Raw genomic sequence first — 20,017 nt, 5'->3', positions numbered from 1 at the left:
TGGAAGGGCGCCTGATACATAGCAGAGCACAATTGACTTCTGTTGAGTGGAGCAACGGTAGCCCAGAGAAGAGACTTCGGTGAGGAATTAAGCCCACCCGCAGGTACTACCAAATACCCTCAGACAGCGTCACGGCCCGCCCCACTCCCTCAAGCCACGCCCACGGGGGGGCGGGACCGCGGCCGGAAGCAGATTCCCCGCCACACTCTCCGTCGGCGGAAGCCAGGCCGGGCAGTCTAGGCCCTCCTTCCGACTTGCCTCGGGCTCCTGCCCCGCCTCCCTGAATGTGGGTGAAAGGTCGGCAGTGCCGGCACTGCTACAGGGGCAGTGAAGCTAGGCGGCGGGGAACGTACCGACACACTGACGAGCAGACGGACCATGGCAGACGAGGCGAAGCCCATCAGCCCGATCAAGAACCTACTGGCCGGCGGCTTTGGCGGCATGTGCCTGGTGTTCGTGGGGCACCCGCTGGACACCGTCAAGGTGCGAGGAAGGTGGAGGGAGGAGGCCTGGGCGGGGCATGGAAAGCAAGGTCTCCAGCGAGGTGCGGCCGGGGATATAAAGGGGGCCCGTGGGAGCTTCCGTGAGAAGTTTAGAGAATATCCCTTTCGCCCTTTTTGGAGTTCGCGGGAAGCTGTTCCTCTCCTGCAGAGAGCTGGATCTCGCAGAGCAAGCCGACTAACCGCCCATCAAGGGCTCTGATTTAAAGTTCTCTGTCCCGTAGCCTCTCCTGACCTTGCGCCACTTCTTTAGGAATGAGAAAGAAGCGCCTCCCCAAAGTTCTGATTTCAGCAAACCCTAACATTATAAGCAAGATCGAAAGAGGTCACCTGTAAAGCCCATCTCAGGAAGAGAGCTAAAGACAGAGGCACGGTTATTCTAGAGATGTCTTTTGGCGCATTCCTCTGGGACCAGAGTGCCCCATTACCATCTCCTTTTCACCTTTCACTGTCCACGAGGGTCTTGGCCATCTTCAGCCTGTCACCCTGTGTTAGACTGAGTGGCCCCCAGTGCGAAATGATGATGTCCTCAGTGACTCAGCCTCTGCCAAGGAAAGCCAGTGACCTACCTTGCCCAGGACTAGGCCTGTCCTCACAGCTCCCAGGTAAGGAAACTGTGGTCAAACTGAGACAACTGGAAAGAGGAGACTCCTGGGGGCTTGTTCCCTGGGCTTCCTCTCAACGCTTCCCTGTGCAGCACTTTCAGCCAGGTTTTGCTGGAGGCTAAAGTCCATGCCCTGTGACTTAGCATTCAAATCTTCATCCCTGTTTTCTAACCTAATTTCTGGACACACGCTTGGAGGAAGTTGACAGATCATGGCCAGGATGGGCCTTTGGGGAGCAGACATGTCACAGAGTAGGAAGCCTGTGTAGGGGTCTATTAAAATATAGACTTTGGCACATGGCATCTCCACGCTGCTTGAGTGTCCTTAGGACGTGGTGGTTGCCTTCCCCCAAAACGAATAACCTGAGATGCAGACAGGCAGAAGCTTACCTTTTCATCGCCTTGAGAAAGTCACATAGCATCAATACCACCACATTCTATTCAATCGAAGTGAGTCGTTGAGTCTGACCCACATTCAAGGGAAGGAGGATTAGCATTTACCTTTTGAAGGGGAAGAGTGTCAAAGAATCAGTGGACATAATTGACAATCACCACACGGGGTAAGGATGGGTGAGGATTTGGCCTAGGAGAAAACTCAGACACAGAGAGGAAGAACTTAGGATTCTGGAAGCTTCTTGAGGGACTACTCCAACAGACTGGGTACTCGTGTGACAGAAGAACAACAGGAAGAGGTCAGAAGTGATGCTAAGGTTTCAAATCCTGAGAAAGAGAGTGGTTATGTGGCTCTGGCACAAATGGGACATTCATCAGGAGGGTGAGATTCTGGAGGTGATTTGAGTAGGGAAAGCTTCTCCAGAAAGTTGGAAATGTAGCCATGAAGGTGGGGAGAGAAAGTCTAGAGATGGCCCAATGGTCGTCATCACTGAGCAGCAGCTGAAGCCCTAGACTCAGGTTTCTTTTTCTTTTTCTTTTTTATTTCATTTATTTATTTATTTTAAGTTTATCGAGCTAGACTCTGAGTTTTCTGAAAGGAATAGTGGACCAGATGAGTAGGGTGCAAAGCCTTGGAGAATGCCTGGAGTAGCAAAGAAGACAAAGGAGGAAATACTAAGAAGGGAGATTTAAAGAGAGAGACAGTTTGAAGCATTGGCTACACCAAAAGGGCAAGAAGGTTGAGGACCAAGAAAAGCAGATTAAATCTGCCTCACTGCAAAATGCCTTTGTCGAACCTTACCTGATCACCAACATGCCACCACAGATGGGAGTCCGGTAGTGGCTAGAGCTAAGCTTTGCATTGGCTGGTTACTGGCACGTCATTGGAACTCACTAAACCTAGTCTTATCTGTGAACTGAGACTACCTCTCCCACTGGGTCGCGTGAGATCCATTAGATAAGAAACAAATGGTGAAAGTAAGCGGATGAGGAAATCAGAGGCAGCATCTCTCAAAGCATGTTGCTAATGATTGTTGAGTACAGGGTTTGAATAAATTGGAGGAAAGAGAAGTCCGAATCCAACAGCTTAAGTGAATGCTGAAGACATGTATACAGTGCAGCTTTTTCTGTTCAGAGTTTTGGCAGACAGTTGGGCCACTGTTACTGACAGGCAATTTGGATTCTGGGAGATGACTGTATCTTAACTTCTGATTTCAGGTCCGACTGCAGACGCAGCCCCCGAGTTTGCCTGGCCAGCCTCCCATGTATTCTGGGACCTTTGACTGTTTCCGAAAGACTCTTTTTAGAGAGGTATGGTATCCCGGTGCTGGGCATTCCTCTGACTCAGAGGAACACGTTCACAGGTTTGTTTGTTACTCCCTGAAGGGGGCAGGGTGGCTGTGTGTAGTTTTGTTGGAGGTCTGGCCCACAGCGGCGGCTCACTCGCTGTGCCACCACCCTGTGCCCTCCTATTATGATTACTCTGGAGTCTTTGCTAGTTCCAGCTACTGTTTTCTACAGATGACTGAAGCTAGTAAAATGATTCTCTCTTTTGGAAGGCAAGAATTTAGACCACAGGGGATTAATGAATAATTGGAGACTCAAAATGGAAGAAAATGCAAATCTGGATTAATCAGTTTGACAGAAATCGGTGGCAGAAGTTCACAAAAGTCTGAAGGAAAAGACAGCCATCTGAGAAACAGTGAGAGAGGCCCGCAGAGTCTTCAGACTCCTAGACAAGGACACTAAATTGGTTTGAAGTTACTGGATCACAGAATAATTTTCATACATTTCTTAGAGTGAAAACATGGGATTTTTAAAAAGTTTTAATTTCTAGTGACATTACTCACTTCATTAGCACAGGTGTAAAAAACTCTACTGAGAACTTTTTTTCTTCCTTTGCTTCCTAAAATATAGGTCTTGTGAATAAACACTATTAAATATACAGTCTTTCTTAAATACATGGAGTACCTATTTAGCAGCTGGGCAGTGTGCTGGGTGCTGGGGGCCTGGTGAGAATGGCTTGTGTAAATCCAACTCCCTGCAGAGTCGTCTAGGCTTCCTTAGTCCATATTTTTGGGTGTCCCTGGTTTTTACTGTGCCAGTCTTAGCTGTCTGCTCTCTGGAGCTGCCAGACAGAGATCTTGGTTGTGCTGCATGGACCTGGGTGGGCCAGCACCCAGGAAGGAGGGCTAAAAGAGTTGTCAGGAGGCGTGGACTTGGCCCCTTAGGACATGAGCCTTCTTCTCAACCAGGTGGCGAGCCATTGGGGAAGCTTCAGAAGGACTTTTTCCCTTGTAGATCCTCCTCAGAACCTTCTCTGCCTTATTTACTTTGTCCTGTTGGCTGCCTCTGCACTTTGTTTTTGGGGAGTCTGCTTATAGCCTATAGCAAAGGTTTGACCTTTGCACCGTCCAGGAGAGCTGACAAGTAGAATTCCAGAAAGTGGCTTGGTTGTGAATGCCCAAGGCATGCACGAGGCCGGTTCTTTGGGCTGGGTCTGGACCGTCCCGGTGTGCTGCCCCGACTCTCACATTTTTTGTGTTTGTTTTTTAAATTATTCCTTATTTTGTATTAAAGTGATATAAACTTGTTACAGAAAGGCTTGTAACAAGGTAACAAATTGATCCCCCTCCATTCTCCAGGACAACTACTTCCAGCTTTCAGTTGTTCATGCTGTTTCTAAGGAGCTACACAGTATACATTCACTACTATATTTTATACATCTTTAGATGTTTTAGCTCTCTATTCATGGTAAAGGATTTTAACTCTTACATAACCTATCCCCTCTTTCTGCTCTGCCCATATAATTTTATCACACCTTGTGATTTAATCCAATTCACTGTTTTTATGATTACCATTTCATATATGTTTCTTCCTGATAACTAATGTACTGTGATGTGCATTCATTTCTTGGGCAACTTTTTATTTCTCTTGAGGTTAGGTTAATAATTATGCCAATCTTAATTGCTTATGTTTCTTTGAATCACTGCCTCTGTCACCCTGTACTCTAAATGCTCTGTGGAATACCTTTCTGTTTGGTTTCCCACACTGCCTAAACAGTAATGATCTGTTCTTCCAATGTGTGTTATTTTGCTTTGTTTTTCTTGGAAACATGCCTCCTAGAGCCTGCCTGTCACGGGACAAGTGACCAGGTTCATATCAATGTCACGAGAAAGAATTCACAGACGGACAGTAAAGGCGATAAAGCAATAGCTCAAATTTATTGGAAGCAAAAATACACTCTTAAAAGCAAAAGTACACTCTCAGACTGGAGCGCGAGCAAGCTCAGAAGGAGCTGCCCTGCCTTATTGTGGGTTTTGGGGTTTTATCTATTGATCTAATTAAGGGGTGGACTATTCATGATCTGGGGTGGTCTCTTCATAAAAAGAAAGCGGTATGGAAAACACCCCTTTTCTTGCCATATTTGGGTTTTTCAGAACTGTCATGGCATCAGATGCATCATGGGTACAGCGTTAACTGCAATGCTAATTTATTATAATAGCTGTATAATGAGAGAAGAATTAGGCCAAAGGTGAACGGGGCCTGACCTGTGCATGTGTCTTTGTGGAAAGACCACCTGTGTCTCCAAGTCAGGATGTTGTGGGCTTTGGGCTCCTTTAAGGGCTTATCAGGGCTCATGGCGACCACATCTGTGCCCTTGTGGGTTTCTCATCCTCCTGCTCCTATCTGTCTATCTGCCTACTGCGACACTCCCTCCTCGTACTCCCATGTAGACTGGCTTCCCAGACCCACGGCACCCTATACCGTCCTGGAAATGCCTTTCGTCTTTCTTGGGATGAACTTTTGCTCTCCTGGGTCCCAGACTTTCCTCTCCCTTGGTTTACTAACCTTGTTTGGTTGGGATATCTCTTTGTCTTACTGTCTACTTACTGCTAGTACATAATTGCTGTCATTACCCAAATGTACTCGTGAAAATTGATGTGCAGTCTTACTATTGTTTTTAACAATAAAAATCCCATGTCTTAATACTTGGAAAATACATAAATTTCTTAATCACCTGTAATCTCGCCCCAAGGAAGCCAGGTCACAATGTACATCCTGTTTTGTAGCCTCCTTTTTTGTTTTCACTTAGTAGTGTCTTTTCATGTTACATTGGGATTTTATGACTGTGCGATAGTCCATCTACTGAGTTACCATAATTTGTTTCATTTATCTTGTATTTGGATTCCAAAATTGTGTACCTGATAAATGCGTGATGTCATTTTAAAAAATATCTCTGAGTATTTTCTTAGAATAAATTTCTAGACAGAGAATTGTGCTGCGCAATTCTCTTCCAGATTTTCTTCCAGAATGGAAGCTGTTTTCCATTATCTTCAGCAGTATGTAAGAGGACAATTTCTGATAAATGTTGAGGAGAGGGTTTCTACCTTTTCACAGCCCTCCTTGCTTGGCAGAGTTGAAGGAAGGAAGCCTCAGGGGAGTGGACACACTGCTTCTCTTTTTCAGCGGTGTAAAAGTTGGTGGTGTAAAGCTTCTGCTTCTGTGATTCCTTACAGGGCATCACGGGGCTATATCGGGGCATGGCTGCCCCCATCATTGGGGTCACCCCCATGTTCGCTGTGTGCTTCTTTGGGTTTGGTTTGGGGAAGAAACTGCAACAGAAACACCCAGAAGATGTGCTCAGGTGAGTACTTACAGGCCTGGAGCATTCGATGCTGCCCTGCCGGGTGGCGTCCTCCTGGGCCCGGAGGCTGGCACCTGGGAGCTCCACATGAGGGAGCTACTCGAGTTTCTTTTGCCTTGTGAACCAAAAGGGAAAAAGCTCCCTTCTCCCCCCTCCCCTTAACCAGGCTTTCGTAACTTTTTTCTGTGAGGCTACCGGTATTGCTTATGGGGACATCAGTAATACCAGCCCTGCAGGGGGTTGGGAGGTCTGAATGATAAAATGTGTGTCACGTGCTGAGAGCAGTACCTGGTGCTGCAGTAGTGACAGCAGCAGCCTTGTTTTCCATTACCTGGTTGGGAAAAAGGAGGCTCTCACTTTGTTTTACTTTATAATGTGATGATAATTATTTCAGATATTGGTTTCTCTGTTAAAGTGAAATAAATTAGTGTATTTCCTTAAAGTTTTATAAACTTTAAGAAGTTGGATTTGGGTATGAAGAGGCAGATGAGTCAGAATTATAGCTCAGAATCGACAAAATAGTAAATGAAAACAGACTTCTTGGGATGCAGGGGAACTCTGAGTAGAAACATGTGATGTCAAGGTACTCTGTCTGAGCTGTGTAAGGTGACAACTCCTGAGAGGGGCTGCAGGCAGCACAGGACACACATAGGCTGGTCAGGCTTGAGATCCAGGAACTCAGGCGAGGAAGCCCAGGGTGCCACGCAGTTGTTTTCTGTCACTACTTCAGGCTACAGCAGGCTGAGCAAGGGTCTAGGATGTACACAGAGATGCTTGTAATGCGACACTCTATTTCTGGACTCCTATGACCCTCTGAATGTGCCCAGCTTCTATGAACAGACACAGATGGTCCCAAAGGTGGGTGTGTGTAGGGTCCTTTGAAGCTGTGTTTGACAGTTGGTGATCCAAATGTCCCATGGACACATGTCCTCTCTGAGCATCTGGTCCTTTAGCTCATGTGCCAGCTCACAGGTATACCAAAGCTATGCACCAGAACCCCCGGTGGAGTCGCTGCTAGTACTTTGGCCTGTGGGATGTGTTGCCCGTACGATCACATCAGCACTCAGAAACACTCTTCCTGCTTGAGCAAAGGTTGAGATGCTCAGGACCCCACCACCACAATCCTGCCATGTTTAGAATCCTGAATATCAGCCCTGCCGTGTTTCCCATCCCTTCAGTGGTGTTTGGGGATAGTATGGAAAGGAGTAGTATCAGGGCTTTGGGATGGCAGCCAAGGAAGGACCAGCACTCATAGATGCTTCCCTGGGGTGGGGTAGGGAGTGGCAGAATGGGCCAGGCAGTCAGAGAGTGTATCTACATGGTATCCTGTGTACACACAGAGACCCCATTCACAGGAAAGTCCTCAGTCCCAGGAGATGGAGATATACTCGGCCTGGGGTCTGGACATCCTGAGAAGAATGGAGCATGTTGGTTTTATATTGGGGGAAGTTTGTTTGCTGAGAGAGTCTCTTCTTTGTGACAGCAGTGTGAACTGGAGCTGTGAAGGAGACCATGAATGAAAGCAAGTCTCTTGACTGTTCACTAGTCAGCCTGTGTGCTGGGCTTGCATGCCTGATGTAGATATATGAGCCCTGTCTGGGGCGAGTGCATGGACAAAACTGGACCATTGAGGCTGGCACCCCGCCTAGAGGGAAGGACCCTGAGTGGACGTCTCCCTACCCCGATTTGACATCTATTTTCCAGGTCTTGGGCTCCTTGTTGGGTGGGACCAGCCTCAAGGCTCAGCTGGCAGAGGCTTGGGGTCAGGAGAGGCTTCCAAGTGAAGTTTTTCAGCAACATTTGCTTAATTGTGGGGACTCTGGTAAATGCAGATTGTAGCTTTGTGCTCCATTGCCTCTAGATCATCCTGGTATTGCTAATCCCAGAAAGAAAAGGCGATGCCAACGGTGGCACAGACTGCTGCGGGCTATAGATGCTAGGAACCTCAGACTCCGCCAGATACTCAGTGTGGCTCAGTCTGTGGGGGCTAGGGTAAGGACCCATATCTCTGGCCCCTGGGGGATCATTCCCTGCACAGAGACCCACAGAACCATCATGCCTGTCTGAGTACCATTCCTATTTGGCCCTTTCTCAGCATCTTATAGCACATTCTTTACAACTGGCCTGCCTGCCCTCAGCCAGTGGAGGTGGCCACAGCTGTTCCCCCTGGCCTTGATGCTGTCCTGCTTGAATCTTGGCTTAAAATGTTCTGTGGCCCTTGATGATCCAGAGGAGGTGAGGTTGGAGAGAACCTGCTTTTGACAGAGATCCAGATCCTGGCTTAGTAGCTTTTTTCCATAACAACCCTGAATTTTACAGGTAGGGAATAAAGGCTCAGAGAGGCCTGGAAACTTATCCATAACCGCATGGCAGGCCCAGGGGAGGAAGCCATGTCTCACTATAAAGCCCCTCCCGTGGGTGACAGCACCTGGGTGTGCAGGTGGGCCTCGTGCGGCTCTTGACACTGAGACCCCTGCCCTGAGAAGTTTGACATCAGAATATACCTGGCACTTGGCTTTTGCGCGAAATATGATTTATTTGTGGTATGCTTCTGCCCAAAATGCTTTTTTTTTTTTACAAAGTCATCCTCTGCTGGGGTTGCCTCTGTCCTGCGTGGGTAGTCATACGTGCTTACCTCTGTGTTTTGTGTTCAATACAGCTACCCCCAACTGTTTGCAGCTGGGATGTTGTCTGGCGTATTCACCACTGGAATCATGACCCCTGGGGAACGGATCAAGTGCTTGTTACAGGTAGGGTTGTGATCTGGGGTGGAGGATGTGATGTGGGGGGTGGGGCTAGCTCTTTTCATTCAGTATACAATTTCGCATGGATGTTTATGTCCTTTCACCCTTTATAAAGGCTTCAGGTCAGGTGTGCAAAACAATTTCAAGGTTTTCAGGAATATGGAAGCAATCGTAGTAGAGTCAAGAACCAGGACAGTATAACAGACCAACCCAAATGTCAGACCTGCACATTTGTCAATCCAGACATATCCACCCTTTTATAGCCACATCTACTTCAGGACCTCTGAGAGGTAAGTCATGTCTCATCGGAGTGGAAGGGAGGCTGCTCTAGCCAGCATCTTCTGTCTCCACCAGTTGCCCTAAGGCACAGTGATCTTAATGTGCCTGGCCTGTTCCAGGCCGAGTGAGCTGGCCGCCTACCTTAGCGCATGGACTCTTTTTAAAAAATAAATGTTACCGCTTTTTACTTCAAATGGCTGAAGTAATTTAACACATAATTCTTGCTAGAAAATTTAGATAATGGAGAGAAGCCCAAAGAAAAAGATGTATTTATTTCCCATGATACCACCCCACTGAGGTAACCACTGTTATGCTTGTGTGTGAATTCTTCTAGTCTTTTTGGTAAACATGTATGTTAAGAAATGTTATGTTTTGGAATAAAATTGGGATCACCTACTGCAATAATTTTATAACTTTCTTCACTTGATATAATATTTTTTGAGTGACTTTTTCTTAAGCATAATTTTCTACATCTTATTTCATTACATCTCTTGTCTAGGGGTATGACAAATTATATGCCATAGCGAAGGTCTTTGTGAATAAAATTTTGTACATATACCTGATTATTTTCTTAGGATAAATGTCTAGAGTTGGAGTTAGTATGTTTAAAGGGATATACTTTTTAAGGTCTTTATTGCACGTTAGTTACCAAATAGCCCTCATATAAAAGCCTGTCACTATCTAATCCTGTCATTAGTATCTAAGAGCACCCACTTCACCAGACTCTGTAGCATCTAATTTACAACTTCTGCCAGTCCGATAGGTGAAAATTTTGCATTGTTTTAATTTTTCATGCTTTTAATTGTTGGTGAGGCTATTTTGATGAATATTAATTGCTTGTATTTTTTCTTTGTGCAGTGTCTATTTGTACTCTTTGCTCATTTTTTTTCTAAATTGATTTACAAAAGCTTCGGACATATTAAAGTAATTAATTACTTGCATGCAACAAGTCTTTTTCCTGGTTTACATTTGTTATTCAACTTTTGTGTATTTTTTTAAGTTAAACTTTTAATTTTGAGAGAATTATAGATTCACATGCAGTTGTCAGAAATAATATAAAGGAAAAAAGAAAGAAAGAATACAAGAGATCCCATGTTTACCTAGTTTTCCTAAAATGGTAACATCTTATCAAACTACAGTACAGTATCACAGCCAGGCTATTGACATTGGTAAAGTGAAAACACAGACTATTTCCAAGACGCCAAGGATGCCCTTTCATAGCCACATCCACTTCCCTCTTCCCCCTCCAGTCCTTAACTACCCTAGCAACCATCGATCTGCACTCCATATCTATAATTTTGATGTTTTAAGAATGTCATATAAATAAATTCATACAGTATGTAAACTTTTCAGATAGGCTTTTTAAACTCAACATAATTTTCTGGAGATTCATTCATATCGTTGCATGAATAGTTCATTCCTTTTAAGTAGTTCATGGTGTGGATGCACCACAATATGTTTAACTTGAATTTATTGAAGGACATCTGGGTTGTTTCCAGTTTGGGGCTATTATGAATAAAGATACTATAAACATTCATGTACAGAGATTTTCCTAAAAAAACCCAAATCTTCATTTCTCTGGGATAAATGCCCAGGAGTACGATTGCTGAGTCATATGGTAATTACATATTTAGTTTTTAAAGAAACTACCAAACTGTTTTCCAGAGTAGCTGTATCATTTCACATGCCCACCAGCAGTGTGTGATGGATCCAGTTTCTCTACATCCTCACCAACATTTGGTGTTTTTTCTGTTTTTAATTTTAGCTATTCTAATAGGTAGAGATAGCTTCTTTTAATTTGCATTTCCCTTATAGCTGAAGATATTGCAGTTATTTTCATGTGCTTATTTGCTATCTGGATATGCTGTTTGATGCAATGTCTGTTTTTGTCTTTTGCCCATTTTCTAATTGAATTATTTATTTTTTCTCTTGTTGAGTTTTGAGAGTCCTTTATAATAAATACTAGTGCTTTGTTAGATATGTGGTTTGCAAATATTATTCTTCCAGTCTGTAGTTTGTCTTTTCATTCCCTTAATAGAGTCTTTGGAGCAAATATTTTTAATTTTGATGAAGTTCAGTTTATTAATTTTTTGTTATGAATCGGGCTTTGGGTACTTAGGGTGATTGGGTCTAAGAACTCAGATCCTGAAGATTTTCTCCTATTTTTTTTCTAAAAATTCTATTTATAGTTTTTTGTTTTACATTTAAGTATGTGATCCCATTATGGGTTAATTTTTGCATAATATATAAGAATTAAATTAGAGTCTTTTTTTGCTTATGTGCTTATGGATGTCCAATCGCACCAGTATTGTTTGTTGAAAAGACTTATCTTTCTCCCACTGAATTGTGTTTGCACCTTTGTTAAAAATCAATTGAGCATATTTGTGAGTCTATTTCTGGGTTCTCTATGTTCTTCCGTTGATGTATATGTTTATCCTTCCACTAATACCACACAGTCTTGATTAGTATAGCCATAAAATAAGTTGAAATTGAGTAGACTGATCTCTCCTACTTTATTATTTTTTAAAAAAGTGTTCTAGCTACTTAATTCCTTAGTATTTCCATGTTAATTTTAGGATAATTTAGAAAATTGAGAAAAATCTTGCTGAGATTTTGATAAGACTTATGTTAAACCTAGAGGTCAATTTGGGCAGAATTGACACTTATTATTTTGAGTTTTCCAATCCATGGATATGGTATGTCTTTCCATTTATTTAGAACTTAAATTTCATTTCCATTCCCAAAGAGGTTTAATAACAGCATTAATTTCTATTAAAGAAAAACAAAGTTCAAATGCCCAACAGTAATTATGTTTAATATGAATACAGATAAAGGCTGCTGAGTAGACACTGGATATAAATAAAGGTATTATAGGTGTGATTCATTATAATTTATTTTACAAATAAGAAAAAAAGTCACTGGCTGAAAGGGATAGTTGAGATTTATTTTCTAATATTCTTTAATTTGGACGACCCATTTCTACCCCCTGTCAACTGAGGGAACTTCCTGCCATTAGACCAAAACGATGAATCCCTGTCGGCAATTGCCACCTGCCATACCACCAGCCCCTGGCTCGGAGGATATATTGTTTGGCCAGCCAACTTGTGCCTTTGGTCACTTGAGACTTTTACACAGCACCAGCTGGTGCCCTAGCTCATTTGAACCTTAAATACTACCACCTACCAGAGAGGAGGCTTTCACTAGATTCCAAATCTGTTATTTAAATTATTTTTTCAAAAATTAAAAGAGAGAAGGAGAAGGAGGAGGAGGAAGAAGAGGAGAAGAAACTTATCAGAATAAGAGCATTCTAGGAATGTTGTTAAAATCTATTCAGCTTTTGGCTAGTATATGAAATTACAGATAATAAATATAACTTCTCTGCCTTAACATTATATTCAACCCTATATCTAACATTATATGTTTTATTGGAAGCTTATTTATGATGTCTTGGCATGGATTTATTTGGGTTTATTCTGTTTAGTGTTCACTCAGCTTCTTGAATTTTTATGTTTATATTTTGCCAAATTTGGGAAGTTTTCAACAATTCTTTGAGTACTTTTTCAGTCCTTCCTTCTTTTCCAATTTCTTCCTGAAACTCTAAAGACACAAATATTTGTTATTTTGTTATAGTCTCAGAGGTCCTTGAAGTTCTGTTCAATTCACTTCAGTTTGTTTCCTTTCTATTGTTCAGATGGGGTGTTTTCCACTGCTCTATATTCTAGTTCACTGATTTTTTTTCTGTCTTTCCTCTATTCTGCTGTTGAGGGAGCTATCCACTGAGCTTTTCATTTTGCTTGTATTTTTCAATTCTAAGATTTTCATTTGTCTCTTATATCTTCTGTTTCTGTACTAAGACTTTATTTCTTCACTGCAGCTTTTTATTTTTTCTGTTTCAGGCATATTTATAATTGTATTTTGAAGGATTTTTACCATGACTGCTTTAAAATCTTTGTCAGATAACTCTAACGTCTCTTGTCATCCTGGAGTTGGCATCCACTGCTTGTCTTTTTTCTTTCAGTTTGAGAACTTCCTGGTTTGGGGTATGATGAGTGATTTTCAACTGAAACTTGGATAGTTGCATATTATGTTAAGACTCTAGCTCTTATTTAACTGTCTGTTACAGCTGGTTTTCTCTGACACCATTCCAGCAGGAAAGGGAAAGACGCTGTCTCCTTACTGCCAGGTGGAGGTAGAAGTCTGGGTTCCACATTGGGCCTCTGTTGACACCTGAGGGCAGGGCACTTCTTTTTACTGCTGGGTGGGTATGGGAGTTCAGTGTCTCCACTGACACCACAGGACGGGAGGGTGCTGGTTCCTTGATGTTAGGGATGAAAGTCCTATTTCCATACTTGGCCTTCTCTGACTCCACCCTGGCACATGTTAGGTACCTGTGGCAGCCCTGCCAGGGTGGAAGTCTAGGCTCCCCATTGGTCTTTGCTGGTGTGGAGATGGCAGGGCCACAGTTTTTGCCATGATGTGTGACTTAGTAGAATGTTTAATGTCTAAAGGTTTTCTGTCTTTCTAGGCTGTCCCTTTCCTGGTCTTTTGTCCAGAGATTGCAGGCTGTTGTTGGTTCTTCTTTTCTGTCTGTGCCCTTGGCATTCCTGGATTGCTAGTTTCTTCAGTTCCAAGTCTGAGACAGATCAAAAAGAAAGTCCTGGAAAATCACCACCATGTCGTTCCTCGAGTCCCAAGGTCACTCACCAGTCTGCCTGCTTTCCAAACTTTCAGAGTCTTCCTACGTTTGTTTAAAAAATAACTTCTAGGGTTTTTGTTGTACTTAGCAGGAGCGATAGGGGAAAATACTTCCTAGAGGAAGTCTGTATATTGATTTTGACTAAGGAAAGTTTGTTTTCAGTAGCCTTGTCCAATAGACTCTTCTCTCATGGATTCTTCCTTATCCTTTATGCCTAAAGTCCTTTTCTGCTCCTAGATGCGACAGTCCCTATCCATACTCTTGTCCTATACTCCTCCAATCTGCTAGGTGACTGCTTCGTACCTCTCCTCTCTTCACAAACCCCTATCCTCAGTGAATGACCCAGCTTCCTTCTTCACTGAGAAAACTGAAACCACTAGAAGAGAACTTTACCAGACACCCTCCACCACCTCTACCCACCACTGGCACCTGCTGCCACACATGTGGCTGACCAGCTTGTTTACTACAAGAGTGGCCCCGCTTCTGCTCGACCCCACCTTCCATTTGTGTACTGGATCCCATCTGGTCTTGCCCATCCACAGACTCGGTTCAACAATTCTTTCTTCAACGTCAGTTTTTGCTCTGCACTGGATTGTTCTCATTCATCAGCAACAAAAGCATAAAAATGCTTGTATTGCCACCTTAAAATATAAATCTCTCTGTTCTGCTTCCCACTTCAGTTTCTGTGTTTCATGCCTTTGTCCCCTCTTACAGCAAAACTTGTGAAAAGTTTTTTTTTTTTCTCTAGTTGTTGTCTCTAGTTCCTCTTTTCTAATTGTTAAACCCACTCCGGCCTGGCTTTTGCCTCACAGCTCCAACAGAAGTACTTTTGTGAAGGTCACCAGTGACCTTTATGCTAATTCCAGTGTTCATTTCTTGATCCTCTCCTTTTTGATCCATCAATAGAATCGGACTCAGCTGATCCCCTCCTCTTCTTTGAGGAGCTGTCTTATGGCTTCTGTCTCGATTGTCCTCCTACCCACTTGGCTGCTTCTCTGTCTCTTTTTTAGATTCATCATCATCTTGATCTTTCAATGTTCATGTGTACAGGACTCAGTCCTGTAACATTCATTTCCTTGAGGATTTCTTCTTGTCACACGACTTAGACACCATCTTTATGCTGATGATTCTCCAGTTTTATCTCCAACCTTATCAGACCTTTCCTGAATGCCAGACTCATTTATCCAACACTTCCATGTGGATGCTCATAGGCACCTCCAAGTCACTGTGTGCAAAACTGAGCTGGTTTCCCCAATACTCGTTTGACCTACAACCTGTAGCAGCTCAGTTGGTGGCAACACCATTCTTCTAGTTGTACAACTTCTGGTTGTAAAACCCAGGAGTCCTCCTAGGTTCCTCTCTTTTTCTCACTGTATATATCCCATCTGTTGAACAGTTAAGTTGACTTTCAGCGTATCCTCTGTCCATCCCTTCTCAGCACCTCAGCTGTAGCCACATTGCTCCAGGTCATGTTCATCACCGGCCAGGACCACGGTGAGGTCCTCCTCACTGGTGTCCTTGCTTATAGCCTGCACTGTACATAACAGTGAGAATAGTGTTAATATGTCAGTTCTATGCCAATCCTCTTTGGTTCCCCAGAGGACCGTGAGTCAGCTTCAGCATCCTCTGGTCACATGGGCCTCCCTGCCGTTCCTCAAACATACCAGGTTCACATGTGCCTGGATCATTTGAGAAAGTTATACCAAAAAAAAAAAAAGCCATTGATACGCTATTGACACTTTCTTAAATTTATTATTTTTAGAAAAATTGATGTCTTTCTGATTAGAAGTTTTTCCTAACCAGCATATGAGTCTCTTTATTCACCTCTTTGATGTCCCTTGGAGATGTTTTTGAGTTTGATATATGTAAATCCTGTTGCTTGATGCACATGTATTCTATTGCTATTTTGAATGGGGTTCTCGTCTATAATTTTTCAACTGGTTAGTGCTGGTATGTAAGAAATTATTTGGCTTATATATTTATTATATAAGTGTCTCTCCTTGGAACTTTAAAGCTGAACGTCTTTCCAGCTTTAATTACTCTTTGGTTGATGCTCCATGTGTTCTGATTCCTCTTGGTTCTGTACTTGCTATGGATCTTGCACAGGGCTGTTTTTCTCTCAGATTCCTTCAGATTATCCCTGCCTGCCCTTAGGCTCTTGGCTTTTAGGCCCTGAAGCACTGAGGCTGGGATGGGGGCCTCTCCTTGGCCCTCCCCTGGCTCTGCACAGGACCTCTGTTCAGACACTTAGAAGTTCTAAATGCAATCGCCAGTTCCCCTTTTCTTAACCAAGCTTCATGATCAGTTAGGGCTTGGCATGGAGTTGGTGCTCTATAGGTATTTATTGAAGTAGAGTAGTGAAGGACTGAAGTATTTGTCTTCTTCATTCTAGACCTCCCAACTCACTTTATTGGGAATGCTCTTGTACTTGCAAGAGTTTCTCAACTTTTTATCCAACTCCTCTATTGATTTTTTTCTAGTCAATTTGTATATATTTTGTGATATTTTCACCCAGCCTTATTTCATAGTGACTTCCACCAATACTGAACATTCCAGACAACTCTCTATTTGACAGTCACGTCTTTCATTTGTCTAATGTGTAATGACCACTTCCATGCTCACTTTGTAATCTTCTGTAACCTGCTGTGTCTGTTGACTTTGACGCCCTTGCTGACTTGATGACTCTTCTCCCCTCTCAGATTCAGGCTTCTTCAGGAGAAAACAAGTACACTGGTACCTTGGACTGTGCAAAGAAGCTGTACCAGGAGTCTGGGATCCGAGGCATCTACAAGGGGACTGTGCTAACCCTTATGCGAGGTAAACTTTGAGACTCTCTACCCGACATCACCTTGGGGGGAGGGGTCACCTGACGTGGATTTGCCACAGACGTCCTTGCCCAGATTGCCAGATTAGCCTTGGTACCACGCAGACCACAGCTCTGATGAGGCTGGCACTGTGTGTCCTGATTTTAGGCAGTCTCTCCTCTGGCCAGCATGAATATAAATGAAGATGGGGAGCCCTTCCATCCTTCCGGCAGGCTGGCTCTCAAAGGTGGAAGTCATGACAGTGGTAGTTGGAAGAAAGTGGCAAGTAGGTAGAAACTGTGGCCGGAGGGATAAGTGGGAAGAAAGAGTGACTTAGGAACAGTGGGGCTCTCCCTGGTTCGAGAGGCATGTCCTGCTGGGTGGCAGTAGGTGAGGCAAAGGTGGCCCCACCCTTGTCCTGAGATGGCAGCCTGGAGGAAGGCCGGTGTGGTTATAACTGCTTGGAGTGAGCACGTTAGTGGGGACAACTCAGAGGGGACTTGGAAGATGGAAGGATGTCACGTGTATATACTCACACCAGCGCTTGTGCCAGAGCAGCACCTGGTCACTGCAATGTAGTTGTTGAAAATGGGAGGTGCTGCTGAGGGACTTCTCAGGACACCCCAAAGGACCCGATGCCAGGCTCGGCTGTGCTAAATTGAAAAAAATCTGTGAGGATTTTATATCATTTAATTTACCTCTTTCTTGCCACTAACAGATGTTCCAGCCAGTGGGATGTATTTCATGACATATGAGTGGCTGAAAAATATCTTAACTCCAGAGGGAAAGAGGTGAGCAGAACAGAACTTAGAAGTCACTTTGCTCAGTCACGGGGAGGTCGCCCTTTCCTGTACATGGGTGTGGAGGCAGGAGTGGGACTTGCTTCTGCCTCCACGTCCCCTTTCCCCTTTTTGCCGCTGAGGCCCAGCTGACGCCTCTTGCTCTGTGCCTCATCCAGTGGAGCAAGCATTTGAGACAAGGGCATGAAACCTCCTCCAAGGCATGGTGGCTGCCATGTCACAGGAGCCCTGGCCTCGGACCTCCTCCCTTCAGTCAGTGTCTCTCCCTTGTAACTGCCCTGCTTGCCACAGGAGGGATAATCTGAACACAGCTCTCGCAGCCTTTGTGTGACTGTGGCTGGTGTTCTGCAGTGTCAATGAGCTCAGCGTGCCTCGGATCCTGGTGGCTGGGGGCGTCGCAGGGATCTTCAACTGGGCTGTGGCAATTCCTCCAGATGTGCTGAAGTCCCGCTTCCAGACTGGTTAGTGGAGGGTACTGGGGTGGGTGAGGGTGGAGTAGGTCCCGGAACTGGCCGCCCCTGGGGTGCAGAGCTCTTAAGGCCTGAGGGATACTCGCTCTCCACAACACACCCAGCATCTGTCTGCCCAGCATCTCCAGGGCTGTCGTTTGTGTTCTAGGAACTCTAGACTCATTTTCATGTCGTCCTAAATACAAAATAAGTGAGATAAGGAGTCAAATCAACTCTCCTTCCCCCACGTGAGCAGAAGGACCCTTTCATTGTTCATTTCCCTTTTCTACTCAATCGGCACCTGTAATCCAGATATTTGTGTCTGTTTGTCCCAAGGTGAACTGTGTTGTCTGTGGACAGGTCCCAGATGACCTGCAGTGTGTCCTCTTCTGGTGCTGTGACCTTGCAGGAAGACTTGACTATAAGATTGTCCTCATACGTGTCTTCATATGGTCAGGTCAGGAAGCTTCCTGAAGCCTTAACAGTTGGGTTCTGCCCACAGCACCTCCTGGGAAATATCCTAACGGTTTCAGGGACGTGCTGAGGGAGCTGATCAGGGACGAAGGGATCACATCCTTGTACAAGGGATTCAACGCGGTGATGATCCGAGCCTTCCCGGCCAACGCGGTGAGTGGCTGGCTGGGGCTGTGCTTTCCCTTCGGGGTTCAGAGCTGGGTGCTCATGGGCTGACTTTTGCTTGCTCCTGGGATTGGATTGGGGGCTCGGTTCTCCCAGAACCCCACCCTCAGCCAGAGCCTCCTAATTTGCTCCCTTTCCCGAAACTGTCAGAAAGCTTTGCCTTTGCCATTCTCTGAGGTGAGGGGCTTTGATTTCCTGACCTGGTTGTCAGAAGCGGGCAGTTGTGGGACATGCATCTTCCTCCCTCGGGAATGAGAGAACACAGTTTGATTCCCGGACCTGGAGTGGGAGCGAGGTTAGGGAGGGGTTCTAGTCCTGACAGGGCCAGCCAAGCACATGCCGTGGTCTCTGTAAATAGTCACAGCTCCTGCTGGCTTTTCTCTTCTTCCAACCCCTTCTCAGGCCTGTTTCCTTGGCTTTGAAGTTGCCATGAAGTTCCTTAATTGGGCCACCCCCAACTTGTGAGGCTGAAGGCTGCTCAAGGCTCTGGATGCTGTCACCGAAGAGGAGCAGTAGGCAGATGTCCTGAAGGGTGAGGGAAGGGGGATGTGAGATCAGAGCTCTGTGCATGGACTTGTTGAGACCATTTGCCTTAATGACATCCTCTACCTGATAGAACCTGGTGTGCCATTGGGAAACTTGAATTCACTTTTGTCAATTTAAGGGATCTCAAGAGGATTTAGAGATGTATTATGTAGCTTCTAGACCAGATACCACCTGTGGCCAGAGTACTATCTATTGGTTGACTACTAGCCCTGTCATACCCCAAATACTCACCTCGAAAGAGAAAATCTCAGCCTGCCACTGGAGGTACTATGCACAGCTTCAGCCAGCCGCCAGGAGCTGGGGTCATTTTTGATCCCTAGCTAGAAAAATGCACCAGATTTCCAGGGTACCATCCTATCCTGGCCTGCACATGGGGACTTGAGGCCCACGTCTGTCTGTCAAGTGGACTGAGTAAGTGTGCAGGGGCAGGGAGCCTGATAATGGCTTGACTTTATTTTTCAGGCATGCAAATAATCAAAATTGAAACTAAAGTAGCCTAATTTCCCAGAAGAAGGTGAAAAGCTTTTCTTCCCACACAGTGAGGAGAGTTTTAAATCAAGAGTCCCAGCCTGCTGGGATCAGTGAGAAAGTCCAGGGTATAGGAAGGCTCTTTTTGCACACTCGTTTCTCATGGGAGCCCCCTGTTTTAACAGGAAACAATAAATACTGTTTTTAATTTTTGCATTGTGTGAGATTTCTTTCTTTTGATTCCGGGTCATTTTCGCAGGCAACTCATGGCCTTGGTAGAAGCTGTCAGGGATCCAGCATCCTTACCTGATTGCTTCAGGCAGGGGCTCCAGCAAGAGAAAGAGGGAAAGGTTTTGGCCAATCCAGCCTTCCCCATTGCTCCAACCCCAGCTGCTTGAGGAACAGTCAGGTTGGATGGCGTGGGGTGACTTGATTGGTAACTGTTCC

General features: G+C 44.7%; 1 protein-coding gene across 1 annotated transcript; it reads left to right on the top strand.

Moving 5' to 3' along the window:
* Positions 1 to 294: 294 nt before the first annotated feature.
* Positions 295 to 19,783, top strand: SLC25A20 (solute carrier family 25 member 20). Its single transcript, XM_039837686.1, has 9 exons — positions 295 to 483; positions 2,716 to 2,808; positions 6,018 to 6,145; positions 8,805 to 8,895; positions 16,564 to 16,681; positions 17,387 to 17,459; positions 17,820 to 17,929; positions 18,420 to 18,544; positions 18,959 to 19,783. Exons 1-9 carry the CDS (start codon positions 379 to 381, stop codon positions 19,019 to 19,021), a joined length of 906 nt encoding a protein of 301 aa, XP_039693620.1. The 5' UTR covers positions 295 to 378; the 3' UTR covers positions 19,022 to 19,783.
* Positions 19,784 to 20,017: the final 234 nt, after the last annotated feature.

The sequence above is a fragment of the Pteropus medius genome, unplaced genomic scaffold (assembly GCF_902729225.1).
Source record: "Pteropus medius unplaced genomic scaffold, Ma_sr-lr_union100, whole genome shotgun sequence".
In the NCBI taxonomy this organism is placed as follows: domain Eukaryota; kingdom Metazoa; phylum Chordata; class Mammalia; order Chiroptera; family Pteropodidae; genus Pteropus; species Pteropus medius.
Note: the sequence above shows the minus strand (reverse complement) of the source record. Positions and strands in the feature narration are given on the sequence as shown.

Excerpts from the sequence above, each read along its gene's own strand:
- SLC25A20 (XM_039837686.1), top strand. The coding sequence starts at position 379 with ATGGCAGACGAGGCGAAGCCCATCAGCCCGATCAAGAACCTACTGGCC. Across the intron at positions 8,896-16,563 it reads GGATCAAGTGCTTGTTACAG|ATTCAGGCTTCTTCAGGAGA; the intron begins GTAGGGTTGTGA and ends CTCCCCTCTCAG. Across the intron at positions 17,930-18,419 it reads GAAGTCCCGCTTCCAGACTG|CACCTCCTGGGAAATATCCT; the intron begins GTTAGTGGAGGG and ends TTCTGCCCACAG.